General features: G+C 37.9%; 4 protein-coding genes across 4 annotated transcripts; all 4 read right to left on the bottom strand.

Annotated features, from left to right (window-relative positions):
- Positions 1 to 6,706: 6,706 nt before the first annotated feature.
- LOC149030059 (uncharacterized) lies at positions 6,707 to 11,125 on the bottom strand. Its single transcript, XM_089142378.1, has 5 exons — positions 9,878 to 11,125; positions 8,458 to 8,505; positions 8,276 to 8,369; positions 7,609 to 7,690; positions 6,707 to 7,012 (listed from the first exon to the last, which is right to left on the bottom strand). Exons 1-5 carry the CDS (start codon positions 10,959 to 10,961, stop codon positions 6,809 to 6,811), a joined length of 1,512 nt encoding a protein of 503 aa, XP_088998504.1. The 5' UTR covers positions 10,962 to 11,125; the 3' UTR covers positions 6,707 to 6,808.
- Positions 11,126 to 12,260: 1,135 nt separating this feature from the next.
- On the bottom strand, positions 12,261 to 13,658 carry LOC149030058 (remorin-like). Its single transcript, XM_089142380.1, has 5 exons — positions 13,401 to 13,658; positions 13,256 to 13,306; positions 13,080 to 13,167; positions 12,901 to 12,982; positions 12,261 to 12,644 (listed from the first exon to the last, which is right to left on the bottom strand). Exons 1-5 carry the CDS (start codon positions 13,576 to 13,578, stop codon positions 12,444 to 12,446), a joined length of 600 nt encoding a protein of 199 aa, XP_088998506.1. The 5' UTR covers positions 13,579 to 13,658; the 3' UTR covers positions 12,261 to 12,443.
- A 1,330-nt stretch (positions 13,659 to 14,988) lies between these two features.
- LOC149030057 (putative ascorbate-specific transmembrane electron transporter 1) lies at positions 14,989 to 16,515 on the bottom strand. The gene is made up of 4 exons (XM_089142379.1): positions 16,278 to 16,515; positions 16,137 to 16,185; positions 15,833 to 16,035; positions 14,989 to 15,524 (listed from the first exon to the last, which is right to left on the bottom strand). The coding sequence occupies exons 1-4, from the start codon at positions 16,419 to 16,421 to the stop codon at positions 15,195 to 15,197; spliced, it is 726 nt and encodes a 241-aa protein (XP_088998505.1). The 5' UTR covers positions 16,422 to 16,515; the 3' UTR covers positions 14,989 to 15,194.
- A 756-nt stretch (positions 16,516 to 17,271) lies between these two features.
- LOC149030056 (putative ascorbate-specific transmembrane electron transporter 1) lies at positions 17,272 to 19,863 on the bottom strand. The gene is made up of 4 exons (XM_089142381.1): positions 19,705 to 19,863; positions 19,523 to 19,571; positions 19,235 to 19,434; positions 17,272 to 17,887 (listed from the first exon to the last, which is right to left on the bottom strand). The coding sequence occupies exons 1-4, from the start codon at positions 19,846 to 19,848 to the stop codon at positions 17,582 to 17,584; spliced, it is 699 nt and encodes a 232-aa protein (XP_088998507.1). The 5' UTR covers positions 19,849 to 19,863; the 3' UTR covers positions 17,272 to 17,581.

The following is a 19,863-nucleotide window of genomic DNA, read 5'->3' as shown; positions in this document are numbered from 1 at the left end:
CCCAAGGTAGCTCCACTCTAAGTGTGTAAAATGCATGCTTTATGCCCTAAGATTTCACACATAAATGTGCTCATCACACCCTGCTAGTGTCCTCTCCCAGGTGATTAGTGCCAGAGTTCTTCACTCCTCTAGGATTCCCAAAGATGCCCCCCTCTCCCTCTTTATCTCTTGGGGTGTTGTTCAAATTTGGTCAAACCTTCCTCGACTTCCCCTTCCCCACCCTAGTAGAGATAGGACCAATTGGGTCCCTTCCTCTAATAGGCTCTTCTCCACCACTTCTGCCTAGAACCATATTGAATCCCCATCCAACCATGTCGCTTAGGCCAAACTGATATGGTTCTCTAGCCATATCCCTAGGCAAGCTTTCACTTCTTAGAGGAAATTCTCCAACTAAGTCCATACCCACTCCTTTCTTCTTCTCCTTCAGTGCAGCTTCTGCCCCTCTCTTGTTGAAGACCTCTCCCATCTTTTCCCTGCCTGCTCCTTTTCAGAGCATATTTGACATCTTGCTTTGGCTTCAGTTTGGCACCGACCTAGATGGCCTCGCCCCCTAGATGTTGAAGCTCGTTGTCTCCTTTATTCATTCAATGGCTCTTCCATAGCAGACATGATTGAGAAGCTGATCTTTAGCTCTTGCACCTTCTGCATTTGGCATGAGAGGAACCTCCGCAGATGGATTTCTAAATTTAAACTTCCAGACATATTTGGAAAGCCATCTGGAAGGATATTTCTTCTTGGATTTTAGCTCTCCATCTTAAAGCCTCTTGTAGATACCCTAAGGAATTGTATAACTGTAATATCCAGCCCTATTCTAACCTTGACCCTGACCCGGATCCACTGTTGTATTCAGGTCCGAGGACCCGAAGCGGTGGAAGAAGAGATTTATGGACCATTCTGATTGATGATCATGATTCGGAGACCGAGCCCATGGACATTGACAATGATACCCCTTGCTTAAATTCATTGTCAGTGTTTAAGGAAAGTCTGCGCATCGGAGAAGATTAATATGGTTGATGTACCAAATGACCTCCTGTGCACAATCCGAAGGTATTCCCCGAAACTAGACTTCTTGATTGAATTGTGGAAGAAAACCTCACTCAATTTGACCTTGTATAGCCTTTCAAATCCCTACTTGAAGTTGATGTTCTAAACCTGAGTTTTCTGCTGAAAATATTTTGGTCGATCCTTTTGGTCGATACCATCGACCAAAATATCCCAGTCTGCCAAGTTAATGATTCCATGGAATATTCCTTTTCTATTTAATATGACCTCAAGCCTTGAGCCTTTTGCAATCATTTTTCTCACTTGGGAACATGGGGAGAGCTTCCCAAAGCAGCTCCTTGGTTAGTGTGAAGGGTATCTCATCAAAGACACTTAGTTTATCATTGATTCTTGTCTTCATCTTCCACACTAAGGTATGACTCCTCATTCCACTCTCTACCCTACCATTTTCTACTCTTTTCTATTGTCATCTTGCTGATGAGACATTTGGAATGGTGCTGCAACCTTGCAACCACCACTCCAAGTGCCTACTCATGCTCAATCCATGATTCCCTTGGCCATTCATTGATGCTATGCTTATATCTCATGCCTAGCGTATGTATTCCATGATTTACCTATTAACATCATACCCTTTGATATCAAACTGAGCTATAGAGTGTATTATGTTCATGTTTAACATTGCCATATGATTCCAATCGAATTTCTATTAGTTCCTCTAGCTATTGCATGCTATTCCTCATCAATGCAATCAATTCCAACTCATGCCATGATGTTTATCACTTGAACTTGATAGCTCAAATTGGGGCTTTTTAATTAGACCATTGGATTGGGTTAATTCCTTGATTTATAGTGTCCTACTACTGTTGTTAAGTATGCCTCCAAGTTTCAGATTGATCCGAACACCGGAAGACTCATTTCGGACCAAAATCCCCAAAATCCACTATTCTGCCCCGAGGACAATTTTGGTTGATCCTTTTGGTCGATACCATCGACCAAGACCATCGACCAAAGTTGTTGCTGACAGCAACCTTGGTCAGTTTTGACCCAAATGACATCCGATCTTCCCGACTTCTTTTCTAACTTATTATTGATGTTTGTTTAGGGCCTTAACAATTCTATTGGACTATTCTTGGTATTCTCAATTCATCATCAACTCATCCAAGGTAAGGATGGTTATATCCATAAACATATAAGTCATCAAATATTCAATCGTGCTTTATTTAAAGAATGAAATCCCTAAATTTCCTTTCAATCATTATGAGACTGTTACATATGTGTTAGAACAGTAGCATTTAAATCTTTATACTTTTGTTGTGTTACTTTATCATTTTGATTTGCTTATGTTTATAATGATTCGTTTCAATATCATGATTTGATTACTATTATGAATATGCATTGGATGCATGAGAAATGATGAGATTGGATGTGTGATTGCTTACGTATGACTTGGGATTTGGGGGTGTCCTACTGACACTTCTATCTTTGGGCATCGGAGGGAATAGTATGGGATGTTCTCCGATGGTGCCTATCGACACTTTCCCGAGTTATTGGATGACATACATAGGATTGTCTAGTTGTGTGGCTAGGTTCATCCTTGTCGTGTCAGACCCGAATCGGAAGGGCATTGAGACCGAACAACCCGTGGTAGTGTATGGTTGGATGGGCGCTCTAGGCCGGTAGCCAATCCGGTAGGGGACATAAACCATGCTACGGATACCTGGAAGAGGCCATTTATTGGTAGAGTTGCATATAGATAGACTTGGGCTCACGGGCGCTCAAGACCGATAACCAATCCGTGAGAGGACGTGAGAGCTTCCCGTTTACTATATGTGGATGACCAATAGGGTTGATGAGTCCGAAATCCGGGATTTCGCTGACTCTAGTGTGAAGGATACCGGAAAGGATTGCTAGGGGCGAGGAATGGACGTATCTGAATCTGACTTGACCGACTGAATAGATGACTTGCATTGGGCTAGGCTTTACTGTGACATGCGCCAGTACTTGACCAAATGGTGATGTGAGAGAGTGGTGACCGATCCCCTTACCATGGCTTTTTGATGACTTTACCGATCTTCCCCGGGCATTCCCAAGATATGGAAATGGGAGAGTGACTGATGACCCAGAGAAGTACGGTGCTATGACTTAAAGCACGTCTACCCTAGAGACCAAGCATTCATAGAGTTAGGCTCATATCTCGCATCATATGTTCCATATCACATTGCATTATTATATGTTCTAATGTGTATGATTTCTAATTATGGAATAACTTCCTCTTGCGAGTTCTTCGAACTCATTCCTTTTTGTGCAAATGTTTTAGATTACATTCCAGGTACCGAAGATTACGATGGCACCTCCTATGAGGCGGACTATGATTCCACATACTACCCTCCGGGTAGTGGCGTCGGTGAGGATCCGTATATTGGAGCCGAGGAGGATTACTATCCGCACCAGGGTTAGCCCCACAGTTGTGCGGGAGCAGCAACGTTGGGTTTACTTCATCCGTACGGTTGAGGAGACTACCATTAGTATAGAAGAAACCCTAGCATAGTGCCCCATTCCCCTGGTGTATTTGTGGAACCTTGGATATTGTAATTAACTTGTCTTTGAAATTATTCTGGTGACACTTGGATATGTAACTAACTTGATTTACTTCTTTTCCGCTGCTCTGAGAGGGTGGCTACCACACCTTCTCACCCTTTATGATTTTGATCACACTTTATTATTATCTATATTCCGCACTCTGATTTAGTTAATCTTATCTTATTCATGATACATAGTATTAGCTGTTTTTACCATTGATTATTACTGTTCATGATTGTGTTACCGTGTATGTGGGAGGCATGGACCTCAGATCATTGATCCTTGGACTGTGGATCACATCCCGGGTATTCCAAATGGGGTATTGGCTGGGTGGATGTAACAATAACAATCCCTGTAATTCTAACCCGAGATCCATATTGCAAGTCCGAGTACCCGAAATTCCAACTGGAAGAAGTTGTGGTATATCCAAATTGAAGCCCGTGATCCATAACCTGAGCCATGGACCTGGATTCTACCAATGAAGAACCTGCCATACTGGGTTCCCGAAGGAGATCCAATGAGAACCCTGATGGACTAGGAAAGTGGATCTCTAGCCTAAGGCAAGTCGAGTTTGAAGATTTCTGAAATCAAGGTAAAGACCCCCACGTGTTGGTTTAAGTTAGATTGGTGTCGAGGATCAACCAGTTGAGCAAAGTACCCAAGTACTGAAAAGTACTAGGGGCGATTGCTTAAGGCAGTTGATTGACCCAACCAACCACCTCAAGCGACCGGTCAGGTCTATTTGCAGGTTTTAAACCTTGTTTTGCCCCAACTCTCTATAAATAGCTATCCACGACTTAATTTTGTATTATTTTATTCATGAAGGCTACTGTGGACGGTAGGAGGCAGAGTACACGTGTTTGGTGGTGAAGAACGCTTGAATCGAAGGTTTGAATCTCATTCAGTTTTTCGAATCTTCTGGAGGTTAGTTATTCACACACTCATCCTGCATGCTCTCTTTGGTATTTAAGTGTTCCTCTTCCCTCTATGATTCTATAGATAGTGAGTTGAGGTGGTTAGAATCTTTCCATCGATGATCGCGAGTAGTTCACACCCGAAGAGGGATTTCTATATCCAAATCAAGGGTTGGTTTAGTTGGATAAGATAAAGTGGATTCTAAATATTCCTCTTCTATATTTCTAGAATGATAAGAACTCTCTGGAATATTAAGGACAAAATACGGATTTGGATCATCCCAAAATTAGATCGAGGATGGGTGATCAAAAGTTGGAATTCTGGACTTGAGATTCTGCCTGAGAAGGGGGTGGTCAGTCAGGTCATCGCCATGATCGACCGGCTGGGTCACAGTGGCCATGTCAACTTGATCTTTGCTCTACTTTGACTTCTAATTTTAATGAATCTTTTTAACCCTAATTTAGGTGATCTATGAGGTTTACTAGACTTACTACTTGCTAAGTTTAATTATACTTTCAGTAGCTTTTTCACTTTGACAGGTAAGGTTACAATTCCTTATATATGAGATAACATGTATTGTGGTAAATTGCTTATAACATTGAATGTATAAGTAGCCTTAAAACATGTTGTTATAGTAGTGTTAAATGATTTCTTGATTATGATATGATATGAATGATGATTAGAAGTATTCAATTTACTATGTGATAGTGAAGGACTTATTATGTGATATTAAATGATGAGTTGTTGCAACTGTGATTGAGGGTATCCTTAGCTTAGGATATCAAAGACTATGGTATGGGACATTGTGCTCTGATGCTCCTAGCACTATTATGGTTGTTGGATTACATACCTAGAAAATTTAGATTGAATGGTTAGGTACCCATATATGCTACTACCCTTTCGGAAGGGGTATTAAAGCCGAGTGACCTATGACAACAGTGACGTGACTTTGTTTCATCCTATAGCGGTATCCAATCCGTGCAGAGACTCAATGGTCCATTGTTAATTATGCATTGGTAGGGTTGCATATGTTAGGGTTGGGCTCATGAGTGTCCAATAAGCGGCTGGGGAGTTGTGAGGGGACATGAGAGCATCTGCCCCAACAATATGTGGATGACCATAAGGTTAGAAGATGAAGTCCAACAGAGGTAGCTAGTCCATGAGAATTCTCATTCTTAGGTAGAGAAGGATAATGAACCGAGTTGGTTGGTGTCATAGGAGAAGTATCTGGACCATATGTAGTATGTTATTGTAGGACCTTGATTATATTAGAATCCCTAACATGCGCCAATACTCATGCCAATGGTCGTGGTGAGAGAGTATGGACCTAAACCTCAGCCATGGTTAATTGACGAGGATTGCACCCTTTATCCGGGATCCCAACAACGGTAACCAATCCGTGAGGAATCGAGTGACGAGACTTACCCAGAGGAGGGCTAGTATTATAACTTAAAGCATGTCTACCATATTAGAGGCTTGCATGATTAGCTACTAGATGCATCAATACTTATGCATATCATTTTTCTTTCTTGTTCTTGTTATTTACCATTATATGATGTTAACATGTATATGAGATTTGTTGTCTTACTGAGTTCAGGATCCCGATGGTATATCATTTTACTTAATTATTAAATTGTTATTTGCTCTTGATTTATTATTATGTCCCAGCACCTTACTTGATGACAAGTTGACAACTGCAACCCTCCATGACTTCTTGAGTTTTTACTAACCATGTATAGTAGTATATAGCCCAAATTGGCCACAAGCTGCATTCTAAAACCTATGCAATCATACTTAGAAACATGATACCATTAAAATGCATCTTTGGAAACTACCACTGAGATGATCCATACTCGGAAAACTACAACTGATTTGTCCAATCCTGTCAAACCAATGTTAGGACAACTCATGGTTTAGGCATTATTTGAATTTACCCTCTCAAACAATTCTTTACTTGTTATCGTGGTGGTGGGAATTGAACATTTTCTTCCACCAGAAACTATCCTTCATGGATGTTTTCGAACAGAACGACTTATTTAACATTTTTAGTAGTGTGGTTTTCGACTACAACAAGTGAAAGAGAAGCACAAGTTGTTTGTGGGAGGCTTCATTCCTCTGCACAATTAATTATGAAATGAGGTACCAAAATCAAATCAAATCAAATCAAATCAAATCAAACAATTTCAGAATTAAAAGCCACCATATTAAATTGAAATGTAAATCAGGTCTTTGAGATAGTCACAAAAGGGAGCAAATCAGGTCTGTGAGAGAAGTTGGTGGAACTTCTGCTCTAAACAATTATTCACCAAATTCAATTTTTCCCTACGTTTTCAAGAATCCAATAACCAATCAGTAGACCTCCAACAAATGCAAACAGCATACAAATTAGTTCGAGAATCTCTTCTCCACACTTAGCTTTGATCATTGCCTTCTTTTCTTCTGCATCCTTGTGGATTAGAGCCACTTCGTTTTTCATTTTCTCCACATACTCTGCCTTCTCCCTTCCTGGTCGTTCCTGCATGCCCCAAAGTCTTAATTTGTCAAGGCAATATGAACTCAATCGGAATGATTTATAACACCTTAAATACTACAGCATTCTATATGTATTATTTGAAATTTGAGAAAAGTTCTTTTGTATGATTGAAATGAAAAAAAAAAAGCAGTTTCTGAAATTTAAGGACCATTAACGAACGAAAGCATTGCACAATTACTTGTAGGAAAACCTGTAGGTTGAATAGCTAATCAAAGGGAATCATCTCCTCAACTGATTTGTGAGGCAAACTTAAGCACAATCAGATTCAAAAAGAAAAGAATTCAAAACTGGGTCCAGGAGTAGCTCAATGGATTGGGGTAGACCCATGCTTACATGTTGAATAAATCCAAATTCTAAGCTGTGCAAGGTTCCCACCACTGTGGGGTCAGGGAAGGGTCATAATGTACTCAGCCTAACCAATGCTTTTGCTGAATGACTGTTTCAGACTCAAACCCAGTGTCTAGGTGGAGACCATTGATAGCATATAGGTTTCATAGCATGTTTGTACAAGCATGATAGGCATATAAGGTGGTCTTCTCATTCATTTCATGAAACTCAAGAGATGGAAATTTGTTTACCTCAATCTTTTTCATCTCAGCTTCCAAAGCTTCTTTCTTGCTATTCTCCCATGATTCAACGGCATACAGCTTTTTATCAACCCTGTTAACAGAAGTAGATTTGTAGCAAGCTCAACAGAATTTCAAAATGCTAAAAAAGAAGAAGCAGAAATACAATTTTTAAAAAGTTCAAATTTTAAAACCTGATTTCTAAATCAATTCTCTTTATTCCCAACATCAAGTAAGTTAAATCAGTTAATAGGTAAAACTTGAGCATATTAAATAAATAAAATCATCATAAGTGATCAACGCTTTGCTACCTTAGATGGTTAAACATCAAAATATGGAATTTGTAGCAAATCAGTAAAGAAGATTAAGGGCATCACTGCCAGTTTTCAGACAAACAAATGAAGACTCCAGGTCTAAAATATTGAAGTTGTTTAGAATAGATTTGCCAGGGCGTTGCAATGTAGCTGAAAATGTCTATAAATAAAGCATGAGGACCAGTTGTATATTGCTATTGTCTTGGCTCCATTGTAAGGACTTTCTACTTAATAACACTCCCATGACAGAATCAGCAATCATAACACAAGGGTGAAATTCAGTATTAGAAGTCAAAGCAACCTCATCAAATAGATGTGCTAACTCAGATGAAGAAATTCACTAGGAGAAGCTCAAATTGTCTTACTTGTATGCTGCTTTTGTCTTTTCTCTTCGTTCACATGGTTCAATCAAAGCAAATCCGTGCACAGTTTCATCCCATTCAAGAGCAGCAACTAATTCTAATGAACACATAAAAGGAACAAGTTGGTATATGGTCTTGATTGTATATCCACTCTTAGCAGGCAGTAGTGCTAATTCAACAAGTACCTCTGTTATCGGAGCTGTCAAAACTTCTCTCCGGCGAATTCTGGACATCTGTCATGGAGAAATATCAAATGATTAGACAATAACGGTATCATCCTAAAGAATTTCCTGATTCACAACAGATCATGAAGAATTGGAGCAAGATAGTAGGAATTAAATTATCATGATCCATTTAGATTGACTGAGACAAATATCTGACAAAGAAAGAAAAAAGGAAAAAAAGAAGAGGAAGAGTTGTAAATGATATGATTCATTGAAAGGGGAAATCTGTTTGAATTTGATGCACAAACATATTAACCTTCAATTGTGTTGCCTAAGAATGCGAATGGTTCAAATGTCAGGTAAGAGTGCCTAGAACTTTTAATTATTTTATCTTTTCTAATCAGCACTCACAGCTTAATGTTTGTTGCATTATGAATAACTGCATGAAATGAGTGAGGATTCACAGATCATCCAAACTGTCTAAAATACTTCTATTAAACTGTTTATATCAATGTCAGTCAATCAAATGGATTTGAAAACCCTATAAACTCAGTTTCCAGATATGGTGAATTGGGAATAAACAGAAGTAAAGCATGGATTTTACTCCAAAACTGAGGGTACTAGGACGCAATGAATTTCTTCAATTCTAATTTTTTTATTATAAAGAAAACAGCCAATCTATAGTTTGGCCAGAGCTTTCCAAGATAAAAATTGAAGAAAATAGGAACTACTAAATAAAACCTAACCAACTAAAATAGAATTTCTAAAATAGTAACAAACTGAAAGTAAGATCTACCCAAAAAAAACAAACTGAAAGTAAGAGCTACCTAAAAATAGGGTGACCCCAGCGACACAAGTAGAGTGCGAGGGGACAATTTTCTCATGCAGTATTACCTCACCAAAACTGAAAGTTGGAGATACCTAATTGAATTAAAATACACTTTCTAAAGCTGAAAATAGAAACTAAACAGTCACCGAATCAAAGATAGAATCTCTGTCTACTTGATGAGCCAGCAAGATTTAGAAAGTGTTCCCAGATAAGATAAGGAATATGTTGGTTGTGACATGTTAGTTTTGTCTTCTTTTTTTTTCTTTTCTTTTTTCCCCGATTAATGCTTCTATTCAGAGCAGGGCCACCTTATGTGATACTCCATTGAACCAACAAAATTTCAAACATCATTGGACTAGGCTGCCTCCCATAGTAGTCACATCTCACAGCCTTGCTAGGCTGATTTTGTGAACTGTTTCTGCAGTTGTATACAGGCTTATGATCTACATCAAGTATCCTATTACAAGGCAATTAAATATTTACAGCAATTAAGAGATTAGTGAAAGAATCTGAACAAACAGGAAAAAGTATAACGGAAGATCTCTATACACTATAGAACAATATGTCCTATTGAACTTTCTGTGGAGATAATCAAAGAAATAAGTCACCTACCCCTTGTTTTCTTGATAGCTTGACCTGGTTCTGTTTCTGGTATGAATACCTTCTTGGATTCCAAATTATCAGGTTCGATCTTCTCTGCTGTATCTGTAGTTTTGGCTTCATCAGTATTATGATCGGTGCATGGGGGCTTCTTTTGGGGGGAACTTGGACGTGTTAAAGAATCACCATTTCCAGTTTGAGAATCATCATTGGTCACCACTGACTGGGAAGAATTAAGAACCAACGATCCAGAACCATTAGCTTTCAATGAGACTTTATTGGCCTTCTGGGGTATTCTATCTGCACCTGCCTTCTCCAAAGATTTGCTCTCATTTACGGGATGTTCAACTGATGCATTTGCATTGGTTCCATTGCATTTAGCAGCAAAAACTTTCTGATACTGAATTATATCCGGTATGAGCTTAGTAGCACAGTTTCTAATTACTTTCTTGGCAAGTTTTCTTGGCATAGCATACTTATCTTTCTTCACGACAGTATCTAAGAGGAGGGAAAGAAGCTCAACAGATACATGATCACTTTCCTTTAACACACGGGTCATAATTGTCTCCATGGCAGAGAAGACATGGTTCGGGTGATAATCCGTTATGGATTTCAAGAAATGTTGGAACATCTCAAGAATCATGGCATCACATTTAAGATTCAGCAAAACAGCACATGATGGAACCTTTTCCATGTATTCAAGAATTGAGACTCTCTTAGAATAAGAACGACTAGAAATATCAGATAATCCCTCAAATGCATCAACAATCAACCGAAATACCTTTTTCATTTGTTCATCATCATACGGAATTTCTGGTGCTGATATTCTTGTGATCTCACTAATGCAAGCTGCAACTGCAACTTTGACATCAATATCTGAATGCCTCATAAGATCTTCAGCAATCAGTGCCTTCTTCATGGGTTCAAGTGCTTTTTCAATTGATTTTGATGGCGGGTGGCTTATCCATAATAGGCAAAACTCAAATACGTCAAGAACAGAGAGGAGTTCATTGACATCAGAAGGAGGATGAACAAGTCTGTCTCCAGCTTCCTTCAGCTGTTCTACGAACAATCTTTTCGTTCCCGGAGACACCATTTTTTCCCGGCAAAATCCTCGAAGCTTAGAGGTAAACTTACAAGTTCAAGTACACTAAAACCCTAGAAAACCAGAATAAGATCGACGACGACGAAACTACAACAACCCTGCTAGGGCTTTAAAAAGAAATGTAACAAGAATCCCGAAAAGAAAAAATACAGATGTTTTTCTCTCCGCCGGAACCGCTGGTGTTTGAGTGTTTCCTCTTAGCGTTTATTTGAATTTTCCCTCTTTTTTCTCCTTAAATATAGATAGATAGAATGAGAAGTACAACAGTCAAACCAAACAATTTCTTAATTGAAAAAATAAAATGTTAAACTGAGACGAAAAATATAAAACAAATTAAGTTTCAATTTTCCTGTTTTTTTTTTTTTTTTTTTTTTTTTGTGTCTCAGGTTCGTCCCGGCCAACTTGCGCGCACCTCGATTATATCCTCAGATGGAGCTTTGTCAAACCCAAGACTTATCCACTAAGAAGTATGGATCTTATCAACTCTATCAACCCTAACCTGATGCATTCCTTTTAGTCCCCTCTTGGACTAGCATCCCCAGCGGTCCCTTAGTCCAAGCTTGTCTGGTTTAAGGTTCACAATTCCGAGACACTCCTTTATAGTTTGGATAGCTCTGATCTCCAGTCTTCCCACCCACTCCTCCTCCATCCACCATATCCACACACCCTTTGCAATTTTAATCATGAAATCATCCACCATACCTACTTCTCTTGTGCCCTTACTAGACCTGTTTGGCTTTTGGTGTGTCCTCGATCCATATGGTTCTGCCACAAACAGCCTTGCCCCTTGACCACAAGTGTGCTTGAACATTGTCCTCATTTGGCACATCCTTAATTGCCAACACCATTCCCAAGCTTGTCATTTGGCCTTGCATCCTTCATTGATGGCTTGAGCATAACCTTTAGAGGAATCCGGATCATCTCCCCGAGGGAGCACAGAGTGCTCCCCTATGACTTCCTGACCACTAAAAACCAGTGGGTCCCACTGGTAAAAAAGTTTTTTTTTTCTTCCAAAAAGTGTTTTTCACCGTGGGCCCCACAGGTTTTTGTGGTCAGGAAGCATCGGGGAGTGCTCCCCCGTCGTGGTCGCAGATCCGGACTCCCTTCAAAGATGGTCTTTAGATAGCTTTTATTCTCCCTTAATTCTTGAAAATCCTGTAAGGAACAAGTATATTGTTGTTAGCCATGGTCTAAACTCCTCTATTTTGTCTCTCGACTGCAACCCTCTTAATGCCCCCCTCTCTCTTTTGGGTTATTTGATGTATTTACTTTTTCATCCAAATAGAAATGTTTTCAAATATAGAAACCCATCACATGGACAAAGTATTTACAAAAATAGAAATGCAAGAAAGAAATTATTAGACCTCCCCCAAATGCAAATATAACAAATAAAATGGCAAACGAACACAAAACGATGAAAATTTCATTATTTACAAAATAAAATTTCCTAGTTGTTTATGAAACCCTAGAATTTCAAATCCTAAAACATCGAATGAATGTCTTTGGCGTAGTCCCAGATGCTCGATACTTTTCAGCTGTCTCTTCTGCTTTGAGAGTCTCTTCTCCACGTTTGGCTTCGATCATTGCCCGCTTTTCTTCTGCTTCCTTGTGGAGAAAAGCCACCTCGTTTTTCATTTTCTCCACATACTCTGCCTTCTTCTTCTCCAGTTGCTCCTGTATGCCCCAAGTTCTTTGTCAAGGTAATATCAACTCAATCGGAATGATTCATAACACTCAATTTTTTTTTAAGCTAAAAGATGAGATGTTTTAAAAGATAAAATAAAATTCCCAATTAGGAATCAAATATGAAATCAATTCAAATTCACCCACAAGCATTGAGCTACATCGACCTGTCAGAGAATCCAGATTCATAACACATTTAATACTACAACTTGTGTATTTACAATTCAAGAAATGGAAATTTGTTTACCTCAATCTTTTTCAGCTTAGCTTCCAAAGCTGCTTTCTTGCTATTTTCCCATGATTCAATGGCATACAGCTTTTTCAGAGCCCTGTTAACAGAAGTAGATAGGAAGCAAGCTCGACAGAATTTCAAACAGAAAAACCATTTAAACGAAGTTGAGAATTTAAAATCCAAATGGGTTTTACTTGTTCTGTGCTTTTGTCTTTTCACTGTCTTCCCATGCTCTAATCAGAGCTAATGTCTTCTCTGTTTCAAGCCGAGCAAGAGCAACATCTGACAAAAACATATAAAATAAACAAGTGGTAATGATCTTGGTTAGATCTCCATTGACAATATTCGGTATTGGAATTCAACAAAGTACCTCTGTCATCGGAGCCACCAGAAATTTTCTCTTCTGTCAATTCTGGAACCACTGTTCATCAAGAAATTTAAATAGTTAACACAATACCAACGCAACCCATTCAGAACCGAAGCATAAAAAATGGATCGAAGACAAGGGAACTTACTTTCAACCACTGCAAGAACCTTAGAATCATTTGGGTCATCGACCTTCTCTCTCTCTTCCGATGATGGTGGATAAATATTCACTGTTTCTTCCTCAGCAACTTCTTTGGGAACTTCGACAACCGGTGGAGTGGAAGGTGCTTCTAGGGTTGCTTCCGTTTTCGGCTCTCCTTCTCCCATATTCTCTAAAACCAAAACGAAACAGAGAGAAATTGGAGCTGAAGAGCCAAACAACAAGAAAAAGAAATAGGTAGAGAAGAGTGAAGCAGAAGCAGACAGAACCAGAGCTGTCCAACAGTTTCAGGGTTTGTTCAATTTAAAGAGAAGAGGAGAGAGAGACAGGGAGGTACATTAAAATTTTAATTACTGGCGTGTCCCTCATCTTTAACGGAAATAACGGTCAAAGCTGTTGCTACCTCGTTGGTCGTAAACGTAAATCCGCAGGTTCTGTGTTTTATTTTTCCGCAGTTGCAGGTGATACATTTTTGACTTTGTGGACTCTTTCTCTTACCTTTTTTCCTTGTGTCGGAAACACGATTCTTTTCATTTTGCTGGTGCCACGTAATTAATGAACAACACCTACAGCGATGGAGATCAATATTTTCAAAAAATGTGTTTTTACACTTTTTCAAAATAAATGGTCGAGATCATTTTTTGAAAATAAACGGTCAAGATCTAAATCTCGCTGGATCTTAATCGTTTGCAGCACAGTATTGAAGTCGAGCCTCATTCTTTTTAGTATTTCCCGAAACTGGAATTCACATGTGGCATTAGTAATCGAAATTCACAACTCGGCGACTGACCGAGGTTGTTGAAGATTTGGCTATAAAATTGGGTCTGGTTTTAGCTTTGTCAGAGTTGAAATCCTCAATAAAACGGGCAAGACCTGAATGTTGCAACATGTGTTGCCAACGGATTTCGATCTCGACCGTTTGTCTCGCATGTAATTGAAAGCGAGACGGACAGTTGAGATCAATAGATTTCGACCTCGACTATTGGTCTGGTTTTCTTTTCTTTTCTTTAGGTTTGCAATTTATATCTCAATCTCTAGGATTAATTTAATAAATTCAATTTAATCCATTAATCATGAATTAATTTGATACATTGGAGCTAGTTTATCTTAAATGTCTGTGGGATGAATTCACTCATTAATTGGTTCATAAAGGGATAGAGAGAATATATAAAGAATATCAGTAACTTTGAAAGAAAATATATAAATTGATGACTTTAAAGAGTTGTGTGGTTCAAGAACACACTTAGATGTCATTTTATTGTCAGTTGCGTGTTAATGTGTGCATTGATTATGATAACTTAAGAAAGAATTAATAAAGACTAAAAGCAATAACCACAACCAAATGGTGATCACTTTCCCTCTCAAATTCAAGGAATCTTAAGATTTGTACATTTCATTCACATTAATTGAACTCTTTCTTCTTTTCTCTACCAAACAAGAAAATTTATTTTTTTACAAGTAGACATCATTTTGCTCCTCAATACCCTTAAGCAATATCATAACATACCATAATATATATTTTTTATACTTTATGACTTTTCACACGGTGTCTAAATAGTTACTATAATGCAATATTTGATACAGAACAATATACCTCTTAAAAGTTTCTAATTTATATTATCAATAGTTTAAACCTTGCCGAAATATCCATTAGGGTACTACCAATTATTCACTCCACCAATTAATAAAAAAAATATTTAATGCACCAATGAATTGAGGAAGAAATGAAGAAAAACTACCATAATAATTAACAAATAAAAAACTATTAATCAATAAGTGTTTATTATCCCTTTAACCCGACAAATTCAATGTCTGATTTGTTTGGTTCCTCTGCAACTGCAACTGTTTGTGGTGGAGAAACAACAATTAAGGCTATGGAGATTCCAAATAAAATAGTAAGGATGGCTGTGAAGTTGACAAGGAATGCCTCATGCCCGTATTGTGTAACTCCAGTGTTCTCAAGGAATGTAAGCTTCTCCAGAAAGCCCAGTAGAGTCGTCACAACAGCCAATATATAAAATAACAACCCAAAAATCACGTGTTTTGGAAGTGATTGAGCTCTAACTCCGGCTGATCCACCAGGGAATAAGAACACCAACAGCCCATATATCCACTGCAAAGCAAACCTAGGAAAATTAGAATCTCAATCTTCTATACCTACGTGTACAATAAAATTTTGAACCCATATGATTGGATTCTTGACAAGTGTCTAATATCAAAACAATATCTTCTTTTTCTTCAATAAATTAACTAAAATAAAACTGAACATTATTACTCACAATTCAGTGATTTCAGACTTGGGCCAGAGCCCAAAACAATGGGCTAGAATGGGCCTCCATCCAGCCCAGATTTATGTCTATGGGCTGAGTTAAAATGAATTAGAAGTGGGGGTAGTGACTAGTGATTGTGTTTTCTTCTTACCTGAATAGCATAGAGACAGATGACTCCGATCCCAATCCAAGAATGCAAGCTGAAGAGATTGGGAATGAAGCTCTCATGGTGAAATTTGAATGCAGCGTAGATGCCTACAATGCCAAGGATAAGGGCGAAGGAGTGCAAGGTGACATGGATCAGTTTCTTCACTTTCTTCGAGAAGGGAAGAAAAGATTTGTGACAGATTATGGCTGCATCAATGATCAATACTAATTATGCTTAATTTGTCAAAGATTTACTAAAACACAGAGTTTCAGGGATTTGGGTACTTAAAATAAAACGATTTCATCACCTTCACCACCTAGAACTACAACTCCAATGAACGTCAGCACTGGATGAATCTGCAAAGTAACAGTACTGTTAGCATGTAAACCCAGTTGAAGAAGAAGAAGAAGAAGAAGAAGAAGAAGAAAACCCAGATGGAGAACATTACATTGAAGATGAGAAGCTTGTCGGTGGCTTTGAAGGCAAGACCACCTCTGAAATGGAAGCACCAAATTAACACCATAACAGCCGCTGCTGTACCCAGCATATGCGCTACCATGGTGAGTGGAATCACATTGAGCCCTGCCGCCATCTCAGCTCCCTGCAGCGTCTCTCACGCTTGCTCGTTCATTTACAGGAAAATGAATCTGTGCAGCAAGATATCTAATGAGCTTCTGATTGCAAGGAATCATAATGCTTTTAGATGGTAGTTGGAGAACTTGTAATAATTACTTTATTAAAAGGAGGAGGAGGAATCAAAGTTATTCGAGACGACGTTTCAACTGTCTTCAACGGATCAAACAAAATTTTTAGTTATATTTATTTTCAGATACAGTAGAGGACAGACAAGGAAGAATCGATTCCAAAACCAACGTGGGGCCGTTACAAATTAAATTAGAATGAATTTGGCCTGAGAAGAATGTGAATCCACGATTTAATTTTGTAGCTACTGCTTGATGTGAGTATGAATCATCTCTCGTGACAGGGAGCACTCTCTACATTGTTACAACCACAAATTACACTTACATAAAATCTCAAATGTCACCCTAATTAGTTAATATAAATTTGTTTATTTGCCTAGAGATTTGACAGGTATACATGCACTACGGTGGAGCAAATTGAGACCAAAGCCAAAAAAACGGCACGGGTGGGGGGGGGCCGATCGCGATCCATACCATGTTCTTGTAGTTTCCAAAAAGGCGTATTTTTTCATGGGGGCGAGACAAAAATGCAGGGGGAAGACAAAAATCGTTTTTATTTATACCCTGAGGAGTGATCCATCACTGGACGCTCAATCTCAAAACTAAATTATTTGTTTTTTATTTTTATTTTAACAAATTAACAAATATAAAACTTAATTACTACTTATCACCTTTAGAAGAAAAGATTTTACTTTGAAATTAAACACGTGTTTAACCATGTAGATTGAAAAATTTCTACTCTATATAGGTAGAGGATCCCAACTAAAATTGAATCCATGATTTCTTCAATAAGAGGCATTAGTCATTGACTACTAAGCAAACCTCTGATAGTATAAATTCTTCTAAGTTACCAAGCAATTTAATGTTAAGCCACCAATCTGACCCAGTTTTACAAACCATGGAATGAAAGACGTACAGGGGACCCAACAAATAATCCAAGGAATGGTATTGTCACCATTTATATTCTGTCTCAAAGTATTTGTGCCATGCATGGCACTTTGGGAACTTTCAAATCTTGAATGAATATACAAAACACAAACCCAGAAAGATTCTACGAGAGAGCTGAATAGCTAAATTCATCTTCTACACGACGGGCTGGAGAAACAGCAGATAACACAACGAAGCCTCCAAAGAAAACAGTAACGATGGCAGTGAAGTTGACGAGGAAAGCCTCAGTTCCATACTTGGCAAGCCCACCGTTCTCAAGAAAGGTGAGCTTCTCTAGAAAACCCAGAATTGCAGTGGCAATGGCTAATATATACACGAACAACCCAAAGAGAACGTGCCATGGAAGAGATTGAGCTCTAACTTCCGCAACTCCACTAGGGTAAAAGAACATCAGGAACCCAAATATCCACTGCATGCAAAGCATTTCAATTTCACCATTTTCATGTTAAAGTTCCATGCAAGATTTGGTTCCAAGCAATGATCATAGTGCAACTCAAATTTGATTCAAGAATTAAGTCGGTTCTACAACTGAATCAAATCTGAATCCACTCAGTTTCGATTCAATTACGATTCCAATTTAGTTCTATAAAATTGGTCCTGTACGATTTTAATTCAATTTATACAATTTCGTTCATAAATATGTTTTTTTTTTTTTTTTTTTTGGTAAGGGTTTTATTAGTATTATATTTTAAAGTAGTTGAACAAAAAGAATATACTTTGAAGTAACAAAACCTTTCATTAGAGAAAAGGCAAACGAAAATTTCTTAAATTAATTTTCCTAAACTAAAACATACGTTTAAATTTGAATGAGTTAATTAAAAAATTAAGGGACAAACCATGGAAGAACATATAGCCAAAATTCGGCGAAATATCACCGAATTTCCGTGATTTCACCCCTAGTGAATTGAAACCAAGGGCGAAACGAAATTGTTTTCATGTCCCTGGAAAATCAACTCACCGGATTGTTGAAGGAGAAGAAGAAGAAAAAATAAAGAAAGGGAGAAAGAGAAAGAAACAGAAGAGAAGTAGTAGCAACGGCAATGCTATTGAAGAGAAAACGAGGTGATGGAAGATGAATCGTACTTGGCTTTAAGCCTAGGTAAATATCGGCCGTGATAACCGCGGTTGGCCAGGAAATCGGCGAATCCCAGCGAGATTCGTTTCTTGGGACAAACCTTAACCAATATGGTAATACACTAATACCCCTCTAAAATTAAAACACTGAACAATTTTAAATCAATATAGTTATTTAGTTCAATTTTGAAATTAATCCTTAAATCGGATTCAAAAGGACCATTTGACAAGACTGTTTTATTTTTTATGATTTTTGAAACATAAATTCAAATTTATGAAAATCACAACTTCAAGAATCAGGTTAATGCAATTGTTTCTCGAAGCAGAAGTTGGGTGTCAGCTAAGTTTAAGTAAAAGAGTTTAGAAAAGAGTATTGATTTTGACATTTTAAAAATAAAAACTCTATTAAAACCCTGCTAATAATGTTTTCACTTCCAAAATCAAATTTTATCAATCACTAAAAAAATGTTTTTACTTCAAAGAACAATCAAAAATATTTCTAAAATTTTTTTAAAAAAGAAAAACCTGCGGAGTTATCAATTATCAACCAAAATTCAAATTTGAGTTAGAAAGATCCAATTAATTTGTCAATTTTAAAATTCAATATTTGATTTCAATTAATAAAAAAGAAATATATGAAGATTTGGCCGGCATGATTCATGAATGATTGTAGTTTAATTACCTGAATGCCATAAAGACTGATAACTCCAATCCCTAACCAGGAGTGCAAGCTGTAGAGATTGGCAATGGAGCTTTCATTGTGAAATTTGAATGCAGCATAGATTCCAACAATGCCAAGGATCAGAGCTGTGAAGTGCAAGATGAGATGGATCACCTTCTTCACTTCCTTCGACAAGGGAATAGCTTTGTAACTGATTATGGCTGCATTTTTTCGAAAAGAAAAATAAATCACTATGAAACACAGTTATTCAATCTGAATTAATTTGCAAAGAAATGATATATTATTTACCTTCACCACCTAGAATTATGAACCCAATTAACATCAGCACTGGGTGAACCTGCAAAAAATACGATAAATACAAGTTTCTAACAAGTTCAGAAAATAAATACTAGTGAATTTGTTTGTCAAAAAGCCTGAAAAGAGCAGCAAATTAACCCAGTTGAATTGAAGAAGAAGAAGAAGAAGAATACATTGAAGATGAGAGACTTGTTGGTGGCTTCAAAGGCAAGACCACCTCTGAATTGGATGCACCATACCAACACCATAAACGCCGCTGCAATGGCCAACACATGCGATACGACCGTGAATGGCAACGCTCCCACCCTTATCCCCATCTCTTTCTCTTTCTC

Source organism: Hakea prostrata, chromosome 1, assembly GCF_041222555.1.
Source record: "Hakea prostrata isolate BN-2017 chromosome 1, UWA_Hpros_2, whole genome shotgun sequence".
NCBI lineage: Eukaryota > Viridiplantae > Streptophyta > Magnoliopsida > Proteales > Proteaceae > Hakea > Hakea prostrata.
The sequence above is the reverse complement of the archived record's forward strand: the minus strand, read 5'-3'. Positions and strand labels throughout refer to the sequence as shown.

Bases quoted from the DNA above. Each gene is read 5' to 3' on its own strand.
- LOC149030056 (XM_089142381.1), bottom strand. From the start codon at position 19,848: ATGGGGATAAGGGTGGGAGCGTTGCCATTCACGGTCGTATCGCATGTG. The intron at 19,572-19,704 runs GTATTCTTCTTC...TATTTTTTGCAG, and splicing joins ACAAGTCTCTCATCTTCAAT to GTTCACCCAGTGCTGATGTT. The intron at 19,435-19,522 runs GTAAATAATATA...GAAAAAATGCAG, and splicing joins CATAATTCTAGGTGGTGAAG to CCATAATCAGTTACAAAGCT.
- LOC149030057 (XM_089142379.1), bottom strand. From the start codon at position 16,421: ATGGCGGCAGGGCTCAATGTGATTCCACTCACCATGGTAGCGCATATG. The intron at 16,186-16,277 runs GTAATGTTCTCC...GTTACTTTGCAG, and splicing joins ACAAGCTTCTCATCTTCAAT to ATTCATCCAGTGCTGACGTT. The intron at 16,036-16,136 runs GTGATGAAATCG...TCATTGATGCAG, and splicing joins TGTAGTTCTAGGTGGTGAAG to CCATAATCTGTCACAAATCT.
- LOC149030059 (XM_089142378.1), bottom strand. From the start codon at position 10,961: ATGGTGTCTCCGGGAACGAAAAGATTGTTCGTAGAACAGCTGAAGGAA. The intron at 8,370-8,457 runs GTACTTGTTGAA...TGTGTTCATTAG, and splicing joins TGACAGCTCCGATAACAGAG to AATTAGTTGCTGCTCTTGAA. The intron at 7,691-8,275 runs GTAAGACAATTT...TTCTGTTAACAG, and splicing joins AAGACAAAAGCAGCATACAA to GGTTGATAAAAAGCTGTATG.
- LOC149030058 (XM_089142380.1), bottom strand. From the start codon at position 13,578: ATGGGAGAAGGAGAGCCGAAAACGGAAGCAACCCTAGAAGCACCTTCC. The intron at 13,307-13,400 runs GTAAGTTCCCTT...CTTGATGAACAG, and splicing joins GGTTCTTGCAGTGGTTGAAA to TGGTTCCAGAATTGACAGAA. The intron at 12,645-12,900 runs GTAAACAAATTT...TGGGGCATACAG, and splicing joins CTAAGCTGAAAAAGATTGAG to GAGCAACTGGAGAAGAAGAA.